At 38.5% G+C, this 18,839-nt stretch overlaps 1 protein-coding gene across 5 annotated transcripts in view; it reads left to right on the forward strand.

Annotated features, from left to right (window-relative positions):
* Positions 1-18,839, forward strand: part of ubr3 (ubiquitin protein ligase E3 component n-recognin 3) — a 418,217-nt gene that overhangs the window by 294,150 nt on the left and 105,228 nt on the right. For all 5 annotated transcript variants that reach the window (XM_035408072.1, XM_035408075.1, XM_035408074.1 and 2 more), the window contains 5 exons: positions 3,318-3,467; positions 8,204-8,337; positions 8,936-9,046; positions 16,448-16,648; positions 16,965-17,101. In XM_035408072.1, the coding sequence (XP_035263963.1) occupies positions 3,318-3,467; positions 8,204-8,337; positions 8,936-9,046; positions 16,448-16,648; positions 16,965-17,101 (733 nt within the window). The remainder of the gene's footprint in view (positions 1-3,317; positions 3,468-8,203; positions 8,338-8,935; positions 9,047-16,447; positions 16,649-16,964; positions 17,102-18,839) is intronic.

An 18,839-nucleotide genomic window follows, 5' to 3' on the forward strand; every position in this document is an offset into this window, starting at 1 on the left:
GCTTGGCGTTTGCTTTAAGACTAGCTACCTACGGCTTCTAAGTCCACTCGTCGCCAGGGTCGCGTTCTGCAATGGATTGGCTGCCTCCAATCCACACACACGACACTGAGTAATCTACAGCGCCAGTTTTTATACTCTCCTTATCTATCTACGTCACGTCATGTGTCAAATTGTACATTAATTTGCGTCACAGAAAGTTATCACTCACTTAACAGTCTTCTAATACAAGTTAAAAACAACATGTTTATAACAGCAACTCTCCTAACACATGTCAAAAATACACACATCAAAATATATATTTAAGCAACTTTTCTAATATACATCAAAAATATGCTCACAATATTTAGCACTCTCCTGGTGCAGATCAAATACATGTTTATAATCTTTGTGGTCTTATTTCACTGAGTTAAGTTGAGCCCTCCATTTTTGCTGAGTCACGGTTGGGGCCCTCTTCAGCCTTCTCTATGCAGGACACACACTAGGCTCTCTCTCTAGTTGCTATAGCAACCCCCCCCTCTCTGCCCTGACTGCAACTTGTTTTCCACAACAGAGAAAATATATATTTTGCTCCCTTTAAACTTCTGTAATGTCATAAAATGCCTAAAATACACACAACTTTTAAAAATACTCTCTACTACAGGTTCCCTCATCAACAAGGGTCACATTCTGGCAAACGATACTCAAGTTTCTATACTAGCCTGCCTGCTCGCACAACCATTGTAAAACATGTACACTGTTACCATCGACTACACTGTAGCACAAGGATTACCATCAACTACACTGATGGTCAGTCAATCACAGATGCGCAAAGATGTTTCTTTTTTTTTTGACAAATTTGTTTATAAGTGTCCCGTAGAGCTGCTGCTAACCTAGTAAGCTGTCACCATAAGCTTTCACCTGTCACTTAAATGAGCCAACCCACCACCACTGGCTGTGCATTAAGGGTGACCGCAAACTTTAACGCTAGCTAACACTTACCATTCGCAGGTCACTTTAAACAAGTATTAATGAATTCCGTCAATTTTCAGACATGATACATGCTTGTAGATTTTTGTTATTCCATCGGACGTCTTTGATAGTCCAGGCAGTTGGATATCTGTAGGTCCCACTGCTGTCAGGCTTTCCATGGACCAGCTTTGCACGCCAAAATAATGTGAAATCATGATGGAAATGCCCACAGTGAAAACTAAGCCTATTTTGCAGCCCCAGAATGTTACAGTTTGGCTATATTGACAGAATAAACTATCATCTTGTACCATATTGTAGGCAGGATGGATATCCAAGGTTAGACTATGTTGAAATTGCTTTAGTGCCCAACCTTAAATGCAATTTTGACTGACATGCACGCATTGCTGGTAGCCTAACCCAGACATTGCAATAGTTTTAAATCACGACAAAGAGACAGGCATTTGATAGCCAGCAGCTCCAGGCAGATACATTCTGATGGTAAAAATTTGTTTTCTGTACAGGCAAAATGCCATCAATGCTAGATGGAAATGTTCGAGATCATAATACAACCACCATTGCGTGTCAGCTTATAATTTTGAATAATTAAAATGATTCATTATAAACATTACATTGTGTAACAATGACAGCAATACTCCTGTTTCTTGAAAATATCTTGAAATATTCACCTCCATACAAAATGGAAGGGGCACGGCTTTCTCTCTTTATGGCCTTTGGTTAGACTAACATTAGGCCAAACTAGCTCTAGAAGCATAGCTAAAATTTGTGAGTGCTTCTTGCGGTACTTTTGTTTTTTTACAAACCTTGCCGTAGTATTGTTATTCCAATCACTATTCTGTAATTAGCTGATGGCAGATAGCTAATATTTTCCAGCACTTTATCAATCAAAGACAGAACAATACCTTCCCTAACCCTGTGGATGTGAGGTCTAAGATTGCCACACCATAAAACGTGTTAAATAGGTGCAGAATCACTTTTAAATATTTCCACAGTTTGATTTTTTTCCTGTTTATATATTATTTACGATTGTATCAAACTGCTTTTATAAGATACTTTCGAAGATTTTACTTCCAAAGATCATCTGTAATTTCTTGCTGTAATTTGAGTGGATGTTGCCAGCAAACTTTCTGTAGCATTCAGTCCACCGGAGAAGCGGATTGGTCTCAGTTGTGCCGACTGGTGGAGAGAGCATACGCACCTGGGCTGCGTTTGCTAATCAGCTCAGGTGCTGAAAGGTGTGCTGCTCTCCACAGTTTGGGGCCGAGGCCGGGAGCTAACACCGAGAGCGAGTTTCTTTATTTGTGTTTTGTTTAATTTTGTTTTGTTTCTTTTAATAAGACTGGGAAAAGTGAACCGCACACTGAAAAGTGGGAGGAGCTGACCAGGTGAAAATCTGGCCAGCTACGAGTGGTGAACTGGAAAGTTTCCGCTTAGTTTTGCTTTCTTTTGTCTTTGTTATGTTAGTTTGTAGTTTTAGCTAATTGTTTTTGCCTGGAACCCGTGAGGGGGAAGGGTGAAGATGGCGTTTATTTTATTTTATATTTGTGTGGGTGCACTTTCTCTCTTTCCATGCGACAGACAACGATGTTCCCCAGTACTGCCGCATCTCTCTCCCAGGGGTGTCACACTGGCGTGTGACACCTTTTTAACAATTCAAATGTTTGTTCCAATTTTAAATATATTCAGATATCAAATATAAATTTGACAACTCCTATGTACACTGTAGAAACCATGATGAGTCATTCTGCTGAATCTCATTGTTCTCCAAATATAATTGTTCTTGCAGCATCCCCCCTTTTTTAAAGAACTGCAAACGGAACACACCTGTTTGCATTTTCATTGATTGCCCATTTCTGGCAGTACCCTCCATTAATGGGTACATTACCTTCTGTATGTTTTTGTTTTCCAATTTAACAATGGGTGGGGAAAAGCAATTTGGCCAGGTTCATTGTGAATTTAACAAGGAAAATATTTTATCATGCCATTGGACTGATTCTTCCAATGTTGGTTTCTTTTTTGTAATTAAGCAAACTTTAAATGCTTCTGTTTTTATTGTTTATTTGATATTTTAAAAAATGGATATGATGCAATAATATGAAAATGCCAGTGAGCATGTAAAATTAAAATAAATGACTATGACTTTAATTCCTACTCGTTTTTTCTTGGGGGGTGGGGGGGAGCACTTTACTTTGGTCCCAAACAATCAAAAGACAAGTTGATGACAGGTCAAAATTATCTGCAATAATGAGGGTAATACAAGCCTGAGCAGACGCTGCTTCTGAAGTATGTTGAATGCTTGAATTTTAGTCTGTATCATAATGCTGACTGATGTTATGGTTTGTGTTGGACAGAGTCACCCGACACTGATATGGCCATGGATCTGGGTGCCTCAGAGGTGCTGGAGTCAGAAGTGCTCTACGACTGTGTGATATGTGGCCAGAGCGGACCCTCAACTGATGAGCGCCCCACAGGCCTTGTTGTTCTGCTCCAGGCTACTTCAGGTACATTACATTACATTTATTTGGCAGACCCTTTTATCCAACGTGACGTACAATAAGTGCATCCCAAAGGTCATTGGAACAACTACAAAATACAGGTCCAATAAAGTACATGCTCATTTTGTAACATTCATAGCGATTAACACATTACGTTCAGTTCACACATTAAACATTACTCTCTGACCTAACCTATGCTAAGTCAAACTAGGAGGCATGACAAGCAACATCATCAAAATAATGCTACAAAGTACAATATAAGTGCTGGATGGAGGTACATGTAACATGAAAGTGGCACAGGAGGTACATGCGTAGCATGAAAGAGGGGGATTTAAGTGATAAAAATAATCCCAGATGATCCCACATTGGGAGTACCCCGCAGAGTGGTGATAGTTAGTCCAGGTATAGTCTGAAGAGATGAGTCTTGAGACCAGGGTGGAAGATGGGCAATGAGGGACTGGTTTGTAGAGGTAGAGACACAACCTTTCCCACTGGCCCCTGCTTTTAATTGGTTCATTTGTCATTTGTGTTTGTCCCTGGGCCTGGTTTCATAGCTGGCTGTGAGCATGAATTGAACCAACAGGCTGGATATGACAGGAGAGAGTTCTTTGGCATCAGTCTTTAATTGATAGTGTCATAAATACATTTGTGACGGGTGCTGGTGAAAAGGTCCGCAAGTCGCAAATCTTGAAATCGTGCTAGGAGGCAAAAAAGGTTTTTTAAATTTTTTTTTACTGTTTTCCTTTTTTTCATATTACGAAAGTTAAAGTGTTGAAGAAGTCACTCAATAGAATAAACAACATTTTTAGGGTCACTAAATACTTATAATTTGTCAGCAAAGTCGGCTTGTTTTAGTGATTCTTACAGCCGGGTTTTGGAGGCGTGATGGGGGTGCAGTTTAATTAGCATGTTTGATTTCGTTGGCTATTGTCACTTTGTTTCGGTCAAGCCACCGCCCATAAATAAGGCCGTGTGGTAGTAGCCTATGTTTGTTTACTGTGTGAGGTTGCTAAAATGGCGGACGCTCAATCAGTAGGTGAGAGTATAAGCTTTCTAACGATGTATAACATGTCTAATTTTGCTTTTGGAATAGCGTTTTATAGGTTAGCGTAACCGAACATTTTCTTACCATGGCATTCGCTCTATATGGTAGCATTAAAAGACGTTGCACCTAACGAAACGTTACGATTTTTCGTAATTCCTTGGAAAATACCATTATTATTGAGGACTTCTGGGCATAGCTAAGCCATATGTTTGCTGATAGACCTATCTGACATCGTTTTCTGGAGCAAAACAGAAGCGGATATAACTGTCATTGATTTACTGTCTCTGTCTCCATCTACTGAACATAGATACGATTTCATCATTGCTATGTAAGTATTACTGCAATGTAATGGTTTTTGTGACGCATACAACAGTGATGAGGAGAGTGTTGAAACATTGCCAAAACGTGGTGGACGGCTGAAAAATGTTTTTATATCGTCCCATTCCCATACAAGAAAACATAGGAGTGTACAGAGTATAGAAATAGGCTACATACAAGAGTTAATTATTACACATTTAGGTACTGTGCAGCATTGTGTGACTATATGTTTGCATTATGTTTAAATTATATCTATGTTTCATCTTAAACCTTCATAAGGGGCTCATATGCTTTACAATGGACAAAAAGCATTATATTCCTTTTTTGGAGAGATTTTGGATTTGTTTCTGGACCCTTAGCTATTTTAGACCAGTGTTAATAATTTATACATTGTGGGTAGATTTGGAGATGCTGGGTACACTGCTTAGTTTTTGCTTCATAGATCTTTAGTAGTTCTACATATCCACCCTTAGATTTTATGAACTTGTGGTCAAGAAGTTTTTGATCCAGGACATGTATACTTTAACCCGCAATCTCCCAGTATTTCATTGCGAACTAAAAAAGGAGCAAATTCATTTTAGATTTTTTGCCTTGACCATTGCATTTGTGGCACTTTATTTCTTACAAAATTATGAATATAAAGTAATCTAAGCTAGTATTATAAATGGTACAAATGTATTGCTTCATTTAAGACATTTTTCTAGCCTCTGTGGTATTCACATCTGGAGTTTAAATAGGGTAACCCCTAAATGGGCAAGGATTTACAGGTACTCTAGTGAGGGAGTGGTTGGGGTGGAGTTAACTAGCTATTGTTCCCACCCATTATCTCCCTGTGAGAAGTGTGAAAAGTTCAAGATCTTTCAAGGGGATTTTCTCTGCTACTTGATTTTAGGAGTACCAACATTCAAATAAGCATATCTTCTTCAACTATTTTCAGATTTCAATGTATGACACATCATTTGAAAGCTTATATCTGCACTTTCGTAATCTGTAAAAAACTGAAAAATGACCTTGCCCTACTTGCGGACCAAAACACCAGCACCTGTCACATTTAATTAGTGGTAAGCACTATTTTAAATTGAGAAGCAAATATAAGAAAACATAGGTCAAAAATACTTTTTCCTAATCTTTTTTTTTAACCCCTTAGCGCACATGCTGTAAATCACAACATATTCACGTATTTCACTACAAATCAACTGTTTTGACTCAAGAAACTTACTGTTGCATGATTTTCAAGTGGAAATTACAAGATTTCCGTCAGTACAGTGGTCTAAAATAGTTAGGGGCCCAGAAACATATCCAAAATCTCTCCAAAAATGAATAAAATGGCTTTTTGTCCATTATAAAGCATACAAATGAGCCCATTATGAAGGTTTAAGATGAAACATTGATATCATATTAAAAAATAATGCAAAAATATTGTCACACAATGCGGTACAGTACCTAATTGTGTAATAATTAACTCTTGTATGTATTTCTATACACTGTGCTCTCGTATGTTTTCTCGTTTGGGAATGGGACGACATTAAAACAATTTTCAACCGTCCACCACGTTTTGGAAATAGTCCAGCTCTTATGTCATCACTGTTGCATGCATCACAAAAACTACTAAACTACCAAGGAACGCTTACATTACAGTGTGAAATATCCTCATTATAAAATACCACTAACCTATTTAATGACACTCAATTTCAAATATAACGTAAATAACCGAAATATTTTGAGCAGTAATACTTACATAGTGATGATGAAATATTATCTGTGTTCAGTAGATAGAGACAGAGACAGAGAATCAATGCTGTCGTTCTCCTCTTCTGACTTACTCCAGAAAACTATGTCAGCTAGGTCTATCAGCAAACATATGGCTTAGCTATGCCCAGAAGTCCTCAATAATAATAGTATTTTCCGAGAAATTACGAAAAATTGTTGACAACGTTTCGTCAGGTGCAGCGTCTTTTACTGCTACCACAGAGTGAATGCGTAAGTGAATGCGATGATAAGAAAACTTTCGGTTACGCTGACCTATAAAACGCTATTCCAAAGCAAAATTAGACATGTTATACATTGTTAGAAAGCTTATACTCTCACCTACTGAATAAATGAATAGTAAATCAAGCCAGACTGTACTAAAAAGTGCGACAACACCGTAAACAACACGTGTGGTATTACGCATAGCTATTTTGGAAGGTACCCAGGCATCACAAATGTGCGTATATTTCACAAACGGATTGTCCAAGACAACATATGACTACTCCGTCTCAAAAGGGACATCGCTACGCATACAACCAATGGTAAGTTTGTATATTTCTTCAATATTTAGACCCACATATTGACTGTAGAATGACATGGTATCATTTTAGAAAACTTTGCCTCGTTTATTTTGTTATTCAATGAGCAGCCTTTTCACTGCTGTATTGGCGTATCTTAGGGCTATTGTCAGGTTTATCTTGTTGCTATGACGGAATACTATTTTTGAGTGGTGAAAGAATATTTGTATAAATGCCCAGATCGACAATATTGTCCATTATGTCATGGATGGGGGGTGTAGTTGCAGATGAGACTGCAAGTGCTTGTTAAATGAACGACCAGAGCAACAATGGTGGCGCTGCGAACTCCGTATTTGGCATAGTTGTCCTGTATCGTCTACTGATGAAACTAAAACAAAGCATTTCTGTTTTTAACTTATACTTTGGTTGCAGTAGCACTGAATGTCTGAGATCAGCAATCTCGGCACGCCGGCGAGAGGTTAATGATTTTGATCTGTACACACTATTGAGAATAGGAAATATGCTACACAATATGTATTGTCATTCAAAATTTATTTAGCACTTTTTTCCTGCAAAAGGCAGATTTACCCTCTCTGCATTAACTGCTATTTTTATGCCTCCGCGACGGCACAGCCGTGGCCGGAGGTGTTATGTTTTCGGTTGTCCATCTGTCCTTCCGTCCGTCCCGATTCTTGTGAACGCGATATCTCAGGAACGCCTTGAGGGAATTGCTTCACATTTCGCACAAACGTCCACTTGGACTCAAGAATGAACTGATTAGATTTTGGTGGTCAAAGGTCAAGGTCACTGTGACCTCACAAAACATGCTTTTGCCTTGGTTGGCGGAGGTATACAACCGCGAGGCGGTATTTCTAGTTATATGAGGGAAACTTGTTGTCATTTTGATTTGTCTACAGTCACCCTTTCTGATGTGAGAAAGGAGAGAACATATGGGTAATGAGGGTTAAACCTTATGTATATTCACCACAAAGCAGGTGTACACATTATTTTATGTAGATTTTATGCTAAGCCATAAATAGTATAGTTGAAGATCACATTACCATATGTCTGTCAGATCCTGAAATTTTTCCACACTCATCATTTGTTTTCAGTATTGGGGCACAGATGCAAGAATAACCAGGCCAAGAAGCTGCCAACCAGTGACGAGGACCACATCTATCCGGCAGACACATGTGGGGCAGCCCATGATGTCAGGCTTGCCCTCCTGCAGCGCTTCTTCAAGGACGTAGGTGTCAGGCTGCATCCCCCCATCTCCTTACACATCTAATTTTGTCCCTGACTGAATCACTTTTGCCACACTCCTTTTTTCCAAACATTTAGTCCAGTTGTTACATTTGTACCTCTCATTCTTGCATGCTGCTGCCCTGCCCTCCTTCAGCTTCCATGATCATACTCAGGCACACCAAAGCATTCTGTCACAGCAATACTGAAAACAGTGGCTAGCTAGCTATCTAATTTGCAAGATTTCACTCATCATTCCCCAGAAAGGCTTGTGTCATTACCACCATGAGAACTTGTCTGGTGTGTGTCCACAGTTTTGATACCAACACATCTTACTGTAAATTCTACTTAGTGTTGCTGAACATATTAATTTACATTCCAAATTGGACATGATTTTTCATTTTCTAATCAAATAATCTCTGAGACTAGTAATAATAATAATGTGATTATATAGGATTCCACTAGAACTCCCTAAGCATGAAAATAGACAGTGTGGTTTGTGATGCAGAATACTTGACCCATCTGTGCTCCTGTTTGTATTTTTATTTCTGCAGTGCTGAATACATTCTTACTTATGGTCTGTTTGCTCTTGTGTTTGTCAGAGCTCCTGCCTGCAGTCAGTATCTATTGGGTGGGATGGAGGAGTATATGTTCAAACCTGTGGCCATACACTGCACATAGACTGCCACAAGTCTTACATGGAGTCTCTGCGGGTAAGGAAGAACTAAGATCAGTTGATCCATGATACAATTTCATGATACAAACATTTTTTTTTTTGGCAGTCTGAAATGAGATAAAGTGAAATGACCCTTAATTAACTCTGACTGGCTGCCCCAGGCTCTGAAATCAGCCACTAAATTTCACCGTGCCTGAATCTTAACAACCAATCAGAACAGTTGTCTGCCCTACCAGGCTGTCTGTCAGGACTTGTGTGCGTTCACACAGTGTTGTCACAGCAGACAGGGCAGGCAGCAGAGCAGAGCAGAGGTAACGTTACTGCAGAGATAGCAAGTCCTAAAGCTAGACTTCCAAAGGCACAAAACTCTGTACTACCTTGTCATCTTACGTTTAAAAGCTTCAAAACTATATTTTACACTGAATTTGACACTGAGACATACAGATCCTGCAAGAGTAAATTATGATTAGCTTGTAGCTGCGAAAGTAGGTGATTGTGTGACTGGTAACAAAATAAGCAGGCTAAAGTTAGTGTCTAAATGATGTTATCTTACATATAAAACCTTAACCCTCTGGGGTCTGAGGGTAAAATGAGGCACACTGGTGATTGTGCCATGCTCTGACATTTGTGTAAATTTCATCACCTTTATATGCAGTGATTCCAAAGTGTTTCATATCTCTGTTTTCAGCACAAACTCGCCAAAATAATATGGCAGCAGTAAGTAGGTCATAATCATATGTGGATTGCAAATTGCTCTAAAAACACACAAACTGCAAACAGTAGTTTTGAACATGCACAGGAATGTTGTAATAAAACACACCAAAAAACTAAGATTTTTGGTCACTGAAATATGTTCATCAAGGTCTTGGGTATCAAAAGATGACAAAATATTTTAGCAAATCCAATGAGAAATATAAAATAAATTGCTAAAAGTTAGTGTTGTGACTACTATTTTTCAACACCAGGTGAGAATGGGAGGGCAAATGGCCTTTCTGTAATGAATATGCATTGGGTAGGAGGACCTGCCAGCTAAGTAGGCTATTTACACCTGGCCGCATGTCTCCCCACCACTAAGACAAAGACTCAGTGAACCATTTGAGCCATAGAAGACAGAAACAAAGACATCTTTTGATTTTAGAACATTTATTGAAGCAAACTATACGCATGGAAGATGAGATGAGACTGGTGTACTCTTGCAATGCTTGCGTGGCCTCTTAGCTAGTGGTGAACTAGGCCGTGTTTCCTGATCAGCATCTCTGTAAATATGATAAAAACAAAATTGTTAGGAAATGTGACATCAAATCAAACTTTATTTGTATAGCACATTTCCTTCAACAGGTGAAAATTAAATGTGCTTTACAAAAAAGGGGCAAACCACTAACTAATGAAAACAAAACTTAGAAAATGTGACATGGTTACATCATATACAAACAAAGAACCAAACAAACACAACCAGACGCAGAGAGGTAGCCTATAATTTTGAGAAGCAATGGTTAGAATCGTCCGTAGTGTGGGAATTTACAAGCGCGCATATTAGTGAATATTCCTACAAACACACAGAGAATGTAATACAGCACACATTTACAAATAATGCAAGCTATCAACGAAACAACATTAGCTAAACTAAATAAACATTGATATTCCAGCTCAACTACACACAACTCATCAATAACAATGCCTCAATCTGAAGTAGGCTAGGTCTGTTTAGCTAAGTGGTTATTATATTGCTATTTCCCGAATTTACTTACAGTATGCTAACATCGATTGTGCGAGGACATCAGTTTTAGAATCCTGGCCACGCCACTACACGCCAGGCATGGGCTATTTATTACCAATATGATCGAAAAAAATACAGTCTACCTGCTAATTCTAACACACAACCAGACGCAGAGAGCCTAGCCTATAATTCTGAGATGCAATAGAATCGTTCGTAGTGTGGGAATTTACAAACGCGCATATTGCTGGATATTCCTACAAACAGAGACACGTTGCAATACAGTACACATATTTACCAATATGATCATAAGAAATATACTTACTCATGAAGTTGATCCTCAGATGGATTAGTTCGCTGTTCGAAATGACACCGCTCTTCATCAATATCGGCTTCCGGACGGACCATTTCCGAAATTAAACGAAATGTTTACCTCAAAAGAAGTGAATTAGGCTACACTTTGACATTCTATCCTGCTTTCGCAGACTTGGCATTTCTCACATGGATCTCGCATCGCCCCTCCCCTACTCTCCTTCTATGGAGAGTAGTTATAATGTCGTTAACATGTGAATGCGATTTGGGTGGACTTCCTGCTGAGCGAAATTCACATAGTAATGAGTAAGGATTAACGAAGCATATATGGTTTAATTAATCAAATTTAGAACTTTTAAAACAATTCATATTATTTGTCAGTGAGCGCATTGGAAAGTCGCGATTCTAAGGTTTCTGTCAATGTTTTTATTGCGTCTGTATGATAACAACTAGAAACAAATAGAAACGAAAGTTCATTTAATCTTGCCGAGCTCCGCCGGCGGAGCTCCCGACCCCAGAGGGTTAAATACTATATTTTTACACCAATACAGTATTGGAGTAAAATAGCCAATATATTGTTCTGCTAAAAATAAACATGAAAACAGCCAAAAATGAATTACTTTTTGACAAACATTGATTTCCAACGGATTATGAAAGAACAGGGGCGGCATGGTGGTGCACTGTCGCCTTACAGCAAGAGGGTCGTGGGTTCGAATCTCGGCTTGGGGCTTTTCTGTGTGGAGTTTGCATGTTCTCCGCGTGTCTGCATGGGTTTCCTCCGGGTACTCCAGTTTCCTCCCTCAGTCCAAAGACATGCAGGTAGGCCAATTGGAGACCCTAAATTGGAGTGGGTGAGAAAAGCAGGAATCATGAAGTCTAGCTAGGTTATATATTATGAACATGTACACATTACTGCTTGTTTTCTCATATTTTTGATATTGTAATATTTGCATTGGTCATAAGGAACAACTGTTAGCCTTTGCTAATAATTAGGGCTGTCAATCGATTAAAATATTTAATCACGATTAATCGCATATTAATCGCACATTTTTTATCTGTTCAAAATGTACCTTAAAGGGATATTTTTCAAGTGTTTAATACTCTTATCAACATGGGAGTGGACAAATATGCTTGCTTTATGCAAATGTATGTTTATTTATTATTGGAAATCAATTAACAAGACAATGAAAAATATTGTCCAGAAACCCTCAATGGTACTGCATTTAGCATAACAAAATAAGCTCAAATCATAACATGGCAAACTGAAACCCAACAGGCAACAACAGATGGGCATATTGACCTGCTAAATTTTACATTACTTAGTAATATGAGTACTCACACAATGTAGTGTGTCCAACTTTACGCTTATAAAGGTTCACTAAAACATCCCGTTTTTTTAAGCATTAACACAAAACGATGGACCTCAATGCATCGCAACAACAGCTAAATTTTCCATTACTCAAAGATCATTCCCTGGATCGCTCGCACTTCTAAAGCAAATCACACAACGTAATTGTGTCCAGCCTCGCATGGGGAAAGGCTCACAAAAACACCCCCTTCTACTATGTGGGCTCAAAACAGGATGATACAAAATAAAACAAACCATAAATAAAGTGAGCAGGAAACAGTGGAATGGGAGTATAATACAGAACTAGGACTTGAACTAGGATATTGCAGTTAGGCTATACTTCCATTTCTTTAGATACAACAGTTAGGCTATACTTCTATTTCTTTGCACTGAGCCAGTTGCTTGAACAGACAAGCCTGTTTACATTTTCGGACGACAGGGCAGCTCCCTTCTTCTGAGCAATATGCCCAGACAATGAAAAACTGCATTCATGCTGTTTTACTCCGGAAAACATGGATTCCCACAGAAAACGCTCCTTTATTTTATTGTTAAGGGGTATATTAAATGAGTAAATAGAGTGAAACCCCGAAACTAGTTTGGCTGCAGTAGTACTGAAATGTAAATATGGTATCACTGTCAGGTGTTTTGTTATATCATTAACAGAATTTATTTCTGAGCAGAATAACGTTTTCTAGCTAAGCTGGCTAGCGAAAAAAGTTGCTGATGGATATCGTTACTTTTAAATTTCACATATTGCTATAATGAATGGTAAACATAAACGATACTAATGCATATCGCATAATCACACACCCAAATGAAAATGCATGAAAAGCCTAAATACACCATTTTTCTTTCCTACCACAAACTACAAATGCCTCCATTTGTCTTAATGTGACGTCACCAATCTGGAAGTCGGAAAAGTCGGAGCTCAGAAATGATGCTCAAATTTCCGACCTATAATTCCGAGTTCTACGACCATTCAATTGCTTTTTTCACAAGTTGTCTTGAATGCAGCGTGTGCAACGTGCATTAATGTGCATTAAAAAAATTAGTGGCGTTAAAACGAATTTGCGTTAACGCGTTATTATCGCGTTAACTTTGACAGCCCTGCTAATAATGCATATCACATTTGTATTGGGGGCTAACTGGAATGGAAATGGCATGGACAATACTCATCCTAATTTACTGTGTGCTGATATGTGCTAGATGAATGTAAAATTTCCCTTGGAGTGATCATAATAGTATGTCATCCTATCCCCATGCAACAAAAAGATTATATACTGTAGAGCACAGGAAAATGTGTTACAAATTAAAGGAAAAACCTGAATAAATGAGTGGAGAAACATAATGAATGAAGATGCTTCCATACAAGTGTACTGCATGATACAATTATGCTATTAATGTCCTATCTTGCTCTGTGGCATGTATAAAAATGCTGAGCAGACTCAGTTGACCTCAGTTTTGGATCAAGATGGCAAGAGGAAAAGACCTATGTGACTTTGAAAAAGAGTTCATTATTGGGGCATGGATGGCAGGAACTTCAGTCACAAAGACTGCTCGACTGGCTAGTGTTTGAATAGGAACAGTGACTAAAGTGACATCTACATTTAGATCTATGGGAAAGACATCAGCAAATAGGGTTTGGAAAATGTGGTCAAAAGCACACATTATATGACAGTGATGTTTGTGCATTAGTGCGATGTGTAAGGAAAAACAGAAGAGCAACTCAGGTGACTGAGAGTATCAATAGAGGACATAATCTGCAAGAACAGTCTGTGAACATCTACATAGATGGCAATATTATAGTAGGGTTGCTGTGCATAAACCCTCATTATAAAGATGAATGCACATTTCAGAGTTTGGTGGTGCAAAAAACATAGGCACAGGTCTACAGAGATGTGGGAAAAATTGATATTGTTAGATGAGCCATCCTTCACCATATTCTCGAGTGGTGAATGCATGTGTGGCGAGTGCATGTGTGGCGTACACCAAGAGCACAGTACAGGCCTGAATGCTTGGCCCCTACAGTGATGGCGTCTGGTGGCGCTGTTTTGCTGTGGGGGGCATTTTCCTGGCATGGTTTGGGTCCATTTGTCCCCTTAGAGGGAAGGGTCATTGGACCTTGACCACATGAAGGCTGGTTTCGATCGGTGACGCCACCGCTCATTCAATATGGCTGCCTTCATGTGGTTGACCATGTACAGTCAGGGGCATATGCCATACTTTGCGGTTTCAAGTTCAGGTTGACGTTACAAGATGTAAGTAGTCCATTACCTCATGATTTATCAGTAAACAATGGACTATTTTTCAGCATATGTTTACTTTGTCATTTCAATGTGAAATTAAGATATTACACACTGTTGATGCATCTCCAAGCGAGGAGACGATTCACTTCATATCAACTTGCGAGCCCCGTATCCAATGTCACTTTGAAGTTGGGTGTCACCTCCCTCATCGTCGAGAACAACAGAGACCATATAAAGGTGATATTACTCCTCCAAAGTGTTGCCCTTGGGCTGGCATTAGAGGGCTAGTGATCTGATTAAAATGCATGCGTCATGGTTTGAGTGTGGTGTTAAATTTCTTTTGGTGATTTGTAGTGCAAAAATTCAGTTTGGAACCCAAAATAAACATATTAACACCATTAGAGGACCCTACGGTCGGGGGCATATGCCACGCTCTGCGGTGGCCTTGTTTACAATATGAAGTTTTGTTGGCAATTTTCAGTGAAACTCCAAAGCTTTAACTTTTCATAGTAATCTATGAAAAATCTTTTCTTTTTTCAGGGACCTTCCAAATAATGTTAAGACATGTCCAGCAGGGAGCGCACCCACATATATTTAATAATGTGCCCATGAAGCAGGAAACAATATAGGGAGGTCTTTTTTTTTTTCATTTAAAAAATTTTTTTTTATTGAAATGAAAAAAAGCAAGTGCATTTGTGTAAACTCAGACCATGAATTGAATGAAAGAGATAAATATAACCTGTGTCAATCTTCACAGTTATGTGCAGGCCTCTAAACTGTCAGATTTTATGTAGGCCTATTACTTCACGCAGCATATGGTATAAATTAGAAATATATTTTAAAAAGACATTAATAAATAGGCCTAAAGCTGAGTGTAGGATACAATAACTATGCTGCAATAGAGGTGAGTAAATAAATAAACAAGCTAGACTAAGAAAAGATGCAAAAGAAAACAAAGCAATAAAATTGATGTGTTTGTGTTACAGAATTTTACTGAGCTTCTAAGAAAGCAGGCTTTATAGCAGATTGAAAGTTGCATCTTGATATATGTATAAAAATGAAAGCTGCAGCCTGCTAGCACTGGCTTGCATAGGTTGCACACCACCAAGCTATATCCTAGAATCAGAATACAAGTGACTGATAGTACTCCTGAAAGCTCACGATGAGACATAGGTATTTGGTGAGAAATAGAAAGTTGCAAGTTAAAAATGCAAGCCTTGGTATTTATCAAGAGGACTCGGAAGGGATCTTGGATGCCTCTCGTGCAGCTACTTTAAGATCGCATTCCTTTCAGCATAGTACACATTCAGCTAAAATATGCAATATGTTTCTCCAGCAATGAAAATTAGTCTGCAGTAGTTGGACAGTGGTTGTATCTGGAAAAAACAGGCTTTGGACAACAATGTGGAGAATGTACAGATGAGTCACATGGAAGGCTGGTTGTACATGCTTCTGTTGGTTATATGTGTGATAAACTGCCTAACACTTCAAAGCTCAATCAATATAGTAAAAAAAAAAAACTTTGTTGGCAAACAATCATTTATTAGTAACTAATTACTGTTTTTTCTTTATTTGTGGGGAAAAAAAAGATTTTGTTTTGGGGGGTAAAAAAATGAACTAAATCTGAATATAGGGTCCATATCCCAATCCAAAAAACTAAGCTTCAGAGCTCTGAAGCATTGATCTCAGCCCGACCTATCGTTATTTGTTATTTTATTCTTTTCAGTTACCCACAGCAGCGTTTAAAGGGGTCAAAAGTTATCTTGTGGTCCATCTGTGCATATATTCATGTATTCACATATGTGTACTCTTTCTCAGAATGATCAGGTGCTCCAGGGTTTCTCAGTGGACAAGGGGGAATTCACCTGCCCCTTGTGTAGGCAGTTCGCCAACAGTGTGCTGCCCTGTCACCCCGGTCATGGGACAGAGACTGGCACTTGGCATGCCCACAGCACCAAGAATATGGCAGTACTGGTCAAGGAAGTGGAGGACCTGCAGGACCAGCCGGGGGCCTTTCCAGTATGTATCCTTTAACTACAGAGAGGCTTTGACTGTCGTATTTCATATGCCTCCCAGATGATGTGTTTGAAGCCTCGAAACTGGACCCTAAAAGACCTTTAATTAAAATGCAACATTTAAGTTTATCTGAAATCATCACTCAAACCACACTACCACACTTTTGTCTCCTGCCAGTCTTGTGCTGTCTCATAGTTGCCACAGTAATAACTAAATCATAGAGCAGACTCTCATTGTTATCACAATCTCTACCCTCATGTAGTCTTGTGCCTCAGATTAAAAATGGAATTCTCCCTCACTAGAACAATCTGTTTTTCAGACTGAATCCAACCTGAGCAAAGAGATGGAGTCCGTGATCAAGGACATAAAAAACACTACCCAAAAGAAGTACATGGACTATGGCAAGAACCCAGGCTCACCTGACAATGACTTTCTCTTCATGTACTCTGTGGCCAGGTGAGAGAAGCTGCCACAGCACTACAGCCATGTTTATACAATAGCAACCCCCCCCCCCCCCCCAACCCCCCCAACCCCATGCTGACAAGGTTACTGCGCTCACCAGCAATGACAAATGTGTAGGATTTGTGTGTGTGGGGGGGGGGGGGGAGGACTTGTTAATTGAATATAATTAACAACATAACTTTATTAACATGTATTTTTATAAACAACAAATATTTAACATTTCCAAACTTATTGAAACAAATAAAATATTTATTTTTACAGTGCTAAACATTAAATTGCCTAAACATTCTTAGATATTAAGTAGGAAATGAAACAATAGGCTTATAGCATATTTAAGTAGTGACAGTGTTAATAAATGAAACGAAATAAAACTGATCGAAATTGCCTGTTAGAGAGATGAAAATGTGATTTAATTAGCGACAGTCGAATTAAATCAAATGAATTTATTTTGGTCAAACAGACGGTCTTTTCGTTTACAAAAAGGCAGCATAAGTAGAATAGAATGAACCCTTTATTAGCACTTATTTCTTTAAACAGAACAAAGATTTAACATTTCCAAACGTTTTGGAATAAATCAAATAAGCAAAATGTTTATTTTTACAGTGCTAAACAAAGTAGGCTATGTTAAAACGAAATAAAATAGACCGGCATTGCCTGTCTTTCCGACTGCGACGGTTGAATTAATTTGGTTACCACTGTCAGTCAGAGCTTTCCATTTGTCATTGTCCCACTTATATTTCACCCCTCGGGCAAAATGCTTGGGCCACACTCAGCTGCCCCTGGCCCCTGGTAGATTCTGGCAACAACATTCTGAAAAAGTATGCATCTTAGAAAAACATTAACAAATGGCGATTACATAAAAGATGCTGCATGTAATGAAACGTTGTCAACGATTTTTCATAATTTCTTGGAAAATACTATTATTATTGAGGACCTCTGGGCATAGCCAAGCCATATGTTTGCTAATAGACCTGGCTGACATTGTTTTCTGGAGTAAAACAGAAACTGTATTATTGAATTACTGTCGCTGTCTCTATCTACTGAACACAGATAAAATTTCCTCATTGTTATGTAAGTATTACTGCTCAAAATATTTCGGTTATATACGTTATTTTTGAAATTGAGTGTCGTTAAACAGGTTAGTGGTATTATATAATGTGGAAATGTCACACTAATGTAACCGTTAGTAGTGCAATAGTTTTTGTGATGCATGCAACAGTGATAACAAGAGTGTTAGAACATTGCCAAAACGTGGTGGACGGTTGAAAATTGTTTTCATATTGTCCCATCCCCGTCCGTCATTATGCTGAGAAATAGCTAAACCATTTTTATTGATAGTATTTGAGTTTCTGTGCAAACGCGCAAAAACACACTGGTATAATAAAACAATGACGGTAAATATAGCCTATATATATAGTCCGCTTTGTTCCATTGCTACCATAATATAACACACTTCCTTGTGTCTACAGCTGCAGTTTCTCGCTGCAATTACTAATATTGAATATAAACAAAAGACGCAATTTATAGGCCTAGTCTGCCAATGTAGAAATAAATAATACGGTACTCTGCGGGCAGCACGTTTTTTTCAATGTCTCAATGTTTCAATGTATTTATTTGAAACATGTAGTATTATTCTATTCTATTAATGGATTGGAATATGTGTCTGACATACTGTTGCATGGTATACCGCAACTTCAGCACTTTTTCGGTACTTAAAAAAAAAAAAAAAATG

This window comes from Anguilla anguilla, chromosome 3, assembly GCF_013347855.1.
Source record: "Anguilla anguilla isolate fAngAng1 chromosome 3, fAngAng1.pri, whole genome shotgun sequence".
NCBI lineage: Eukaryota > Metazoa > Chordata > Actinopteri > Anguilliformes > Anguillidae > Anguilla > Anguilla anguilla.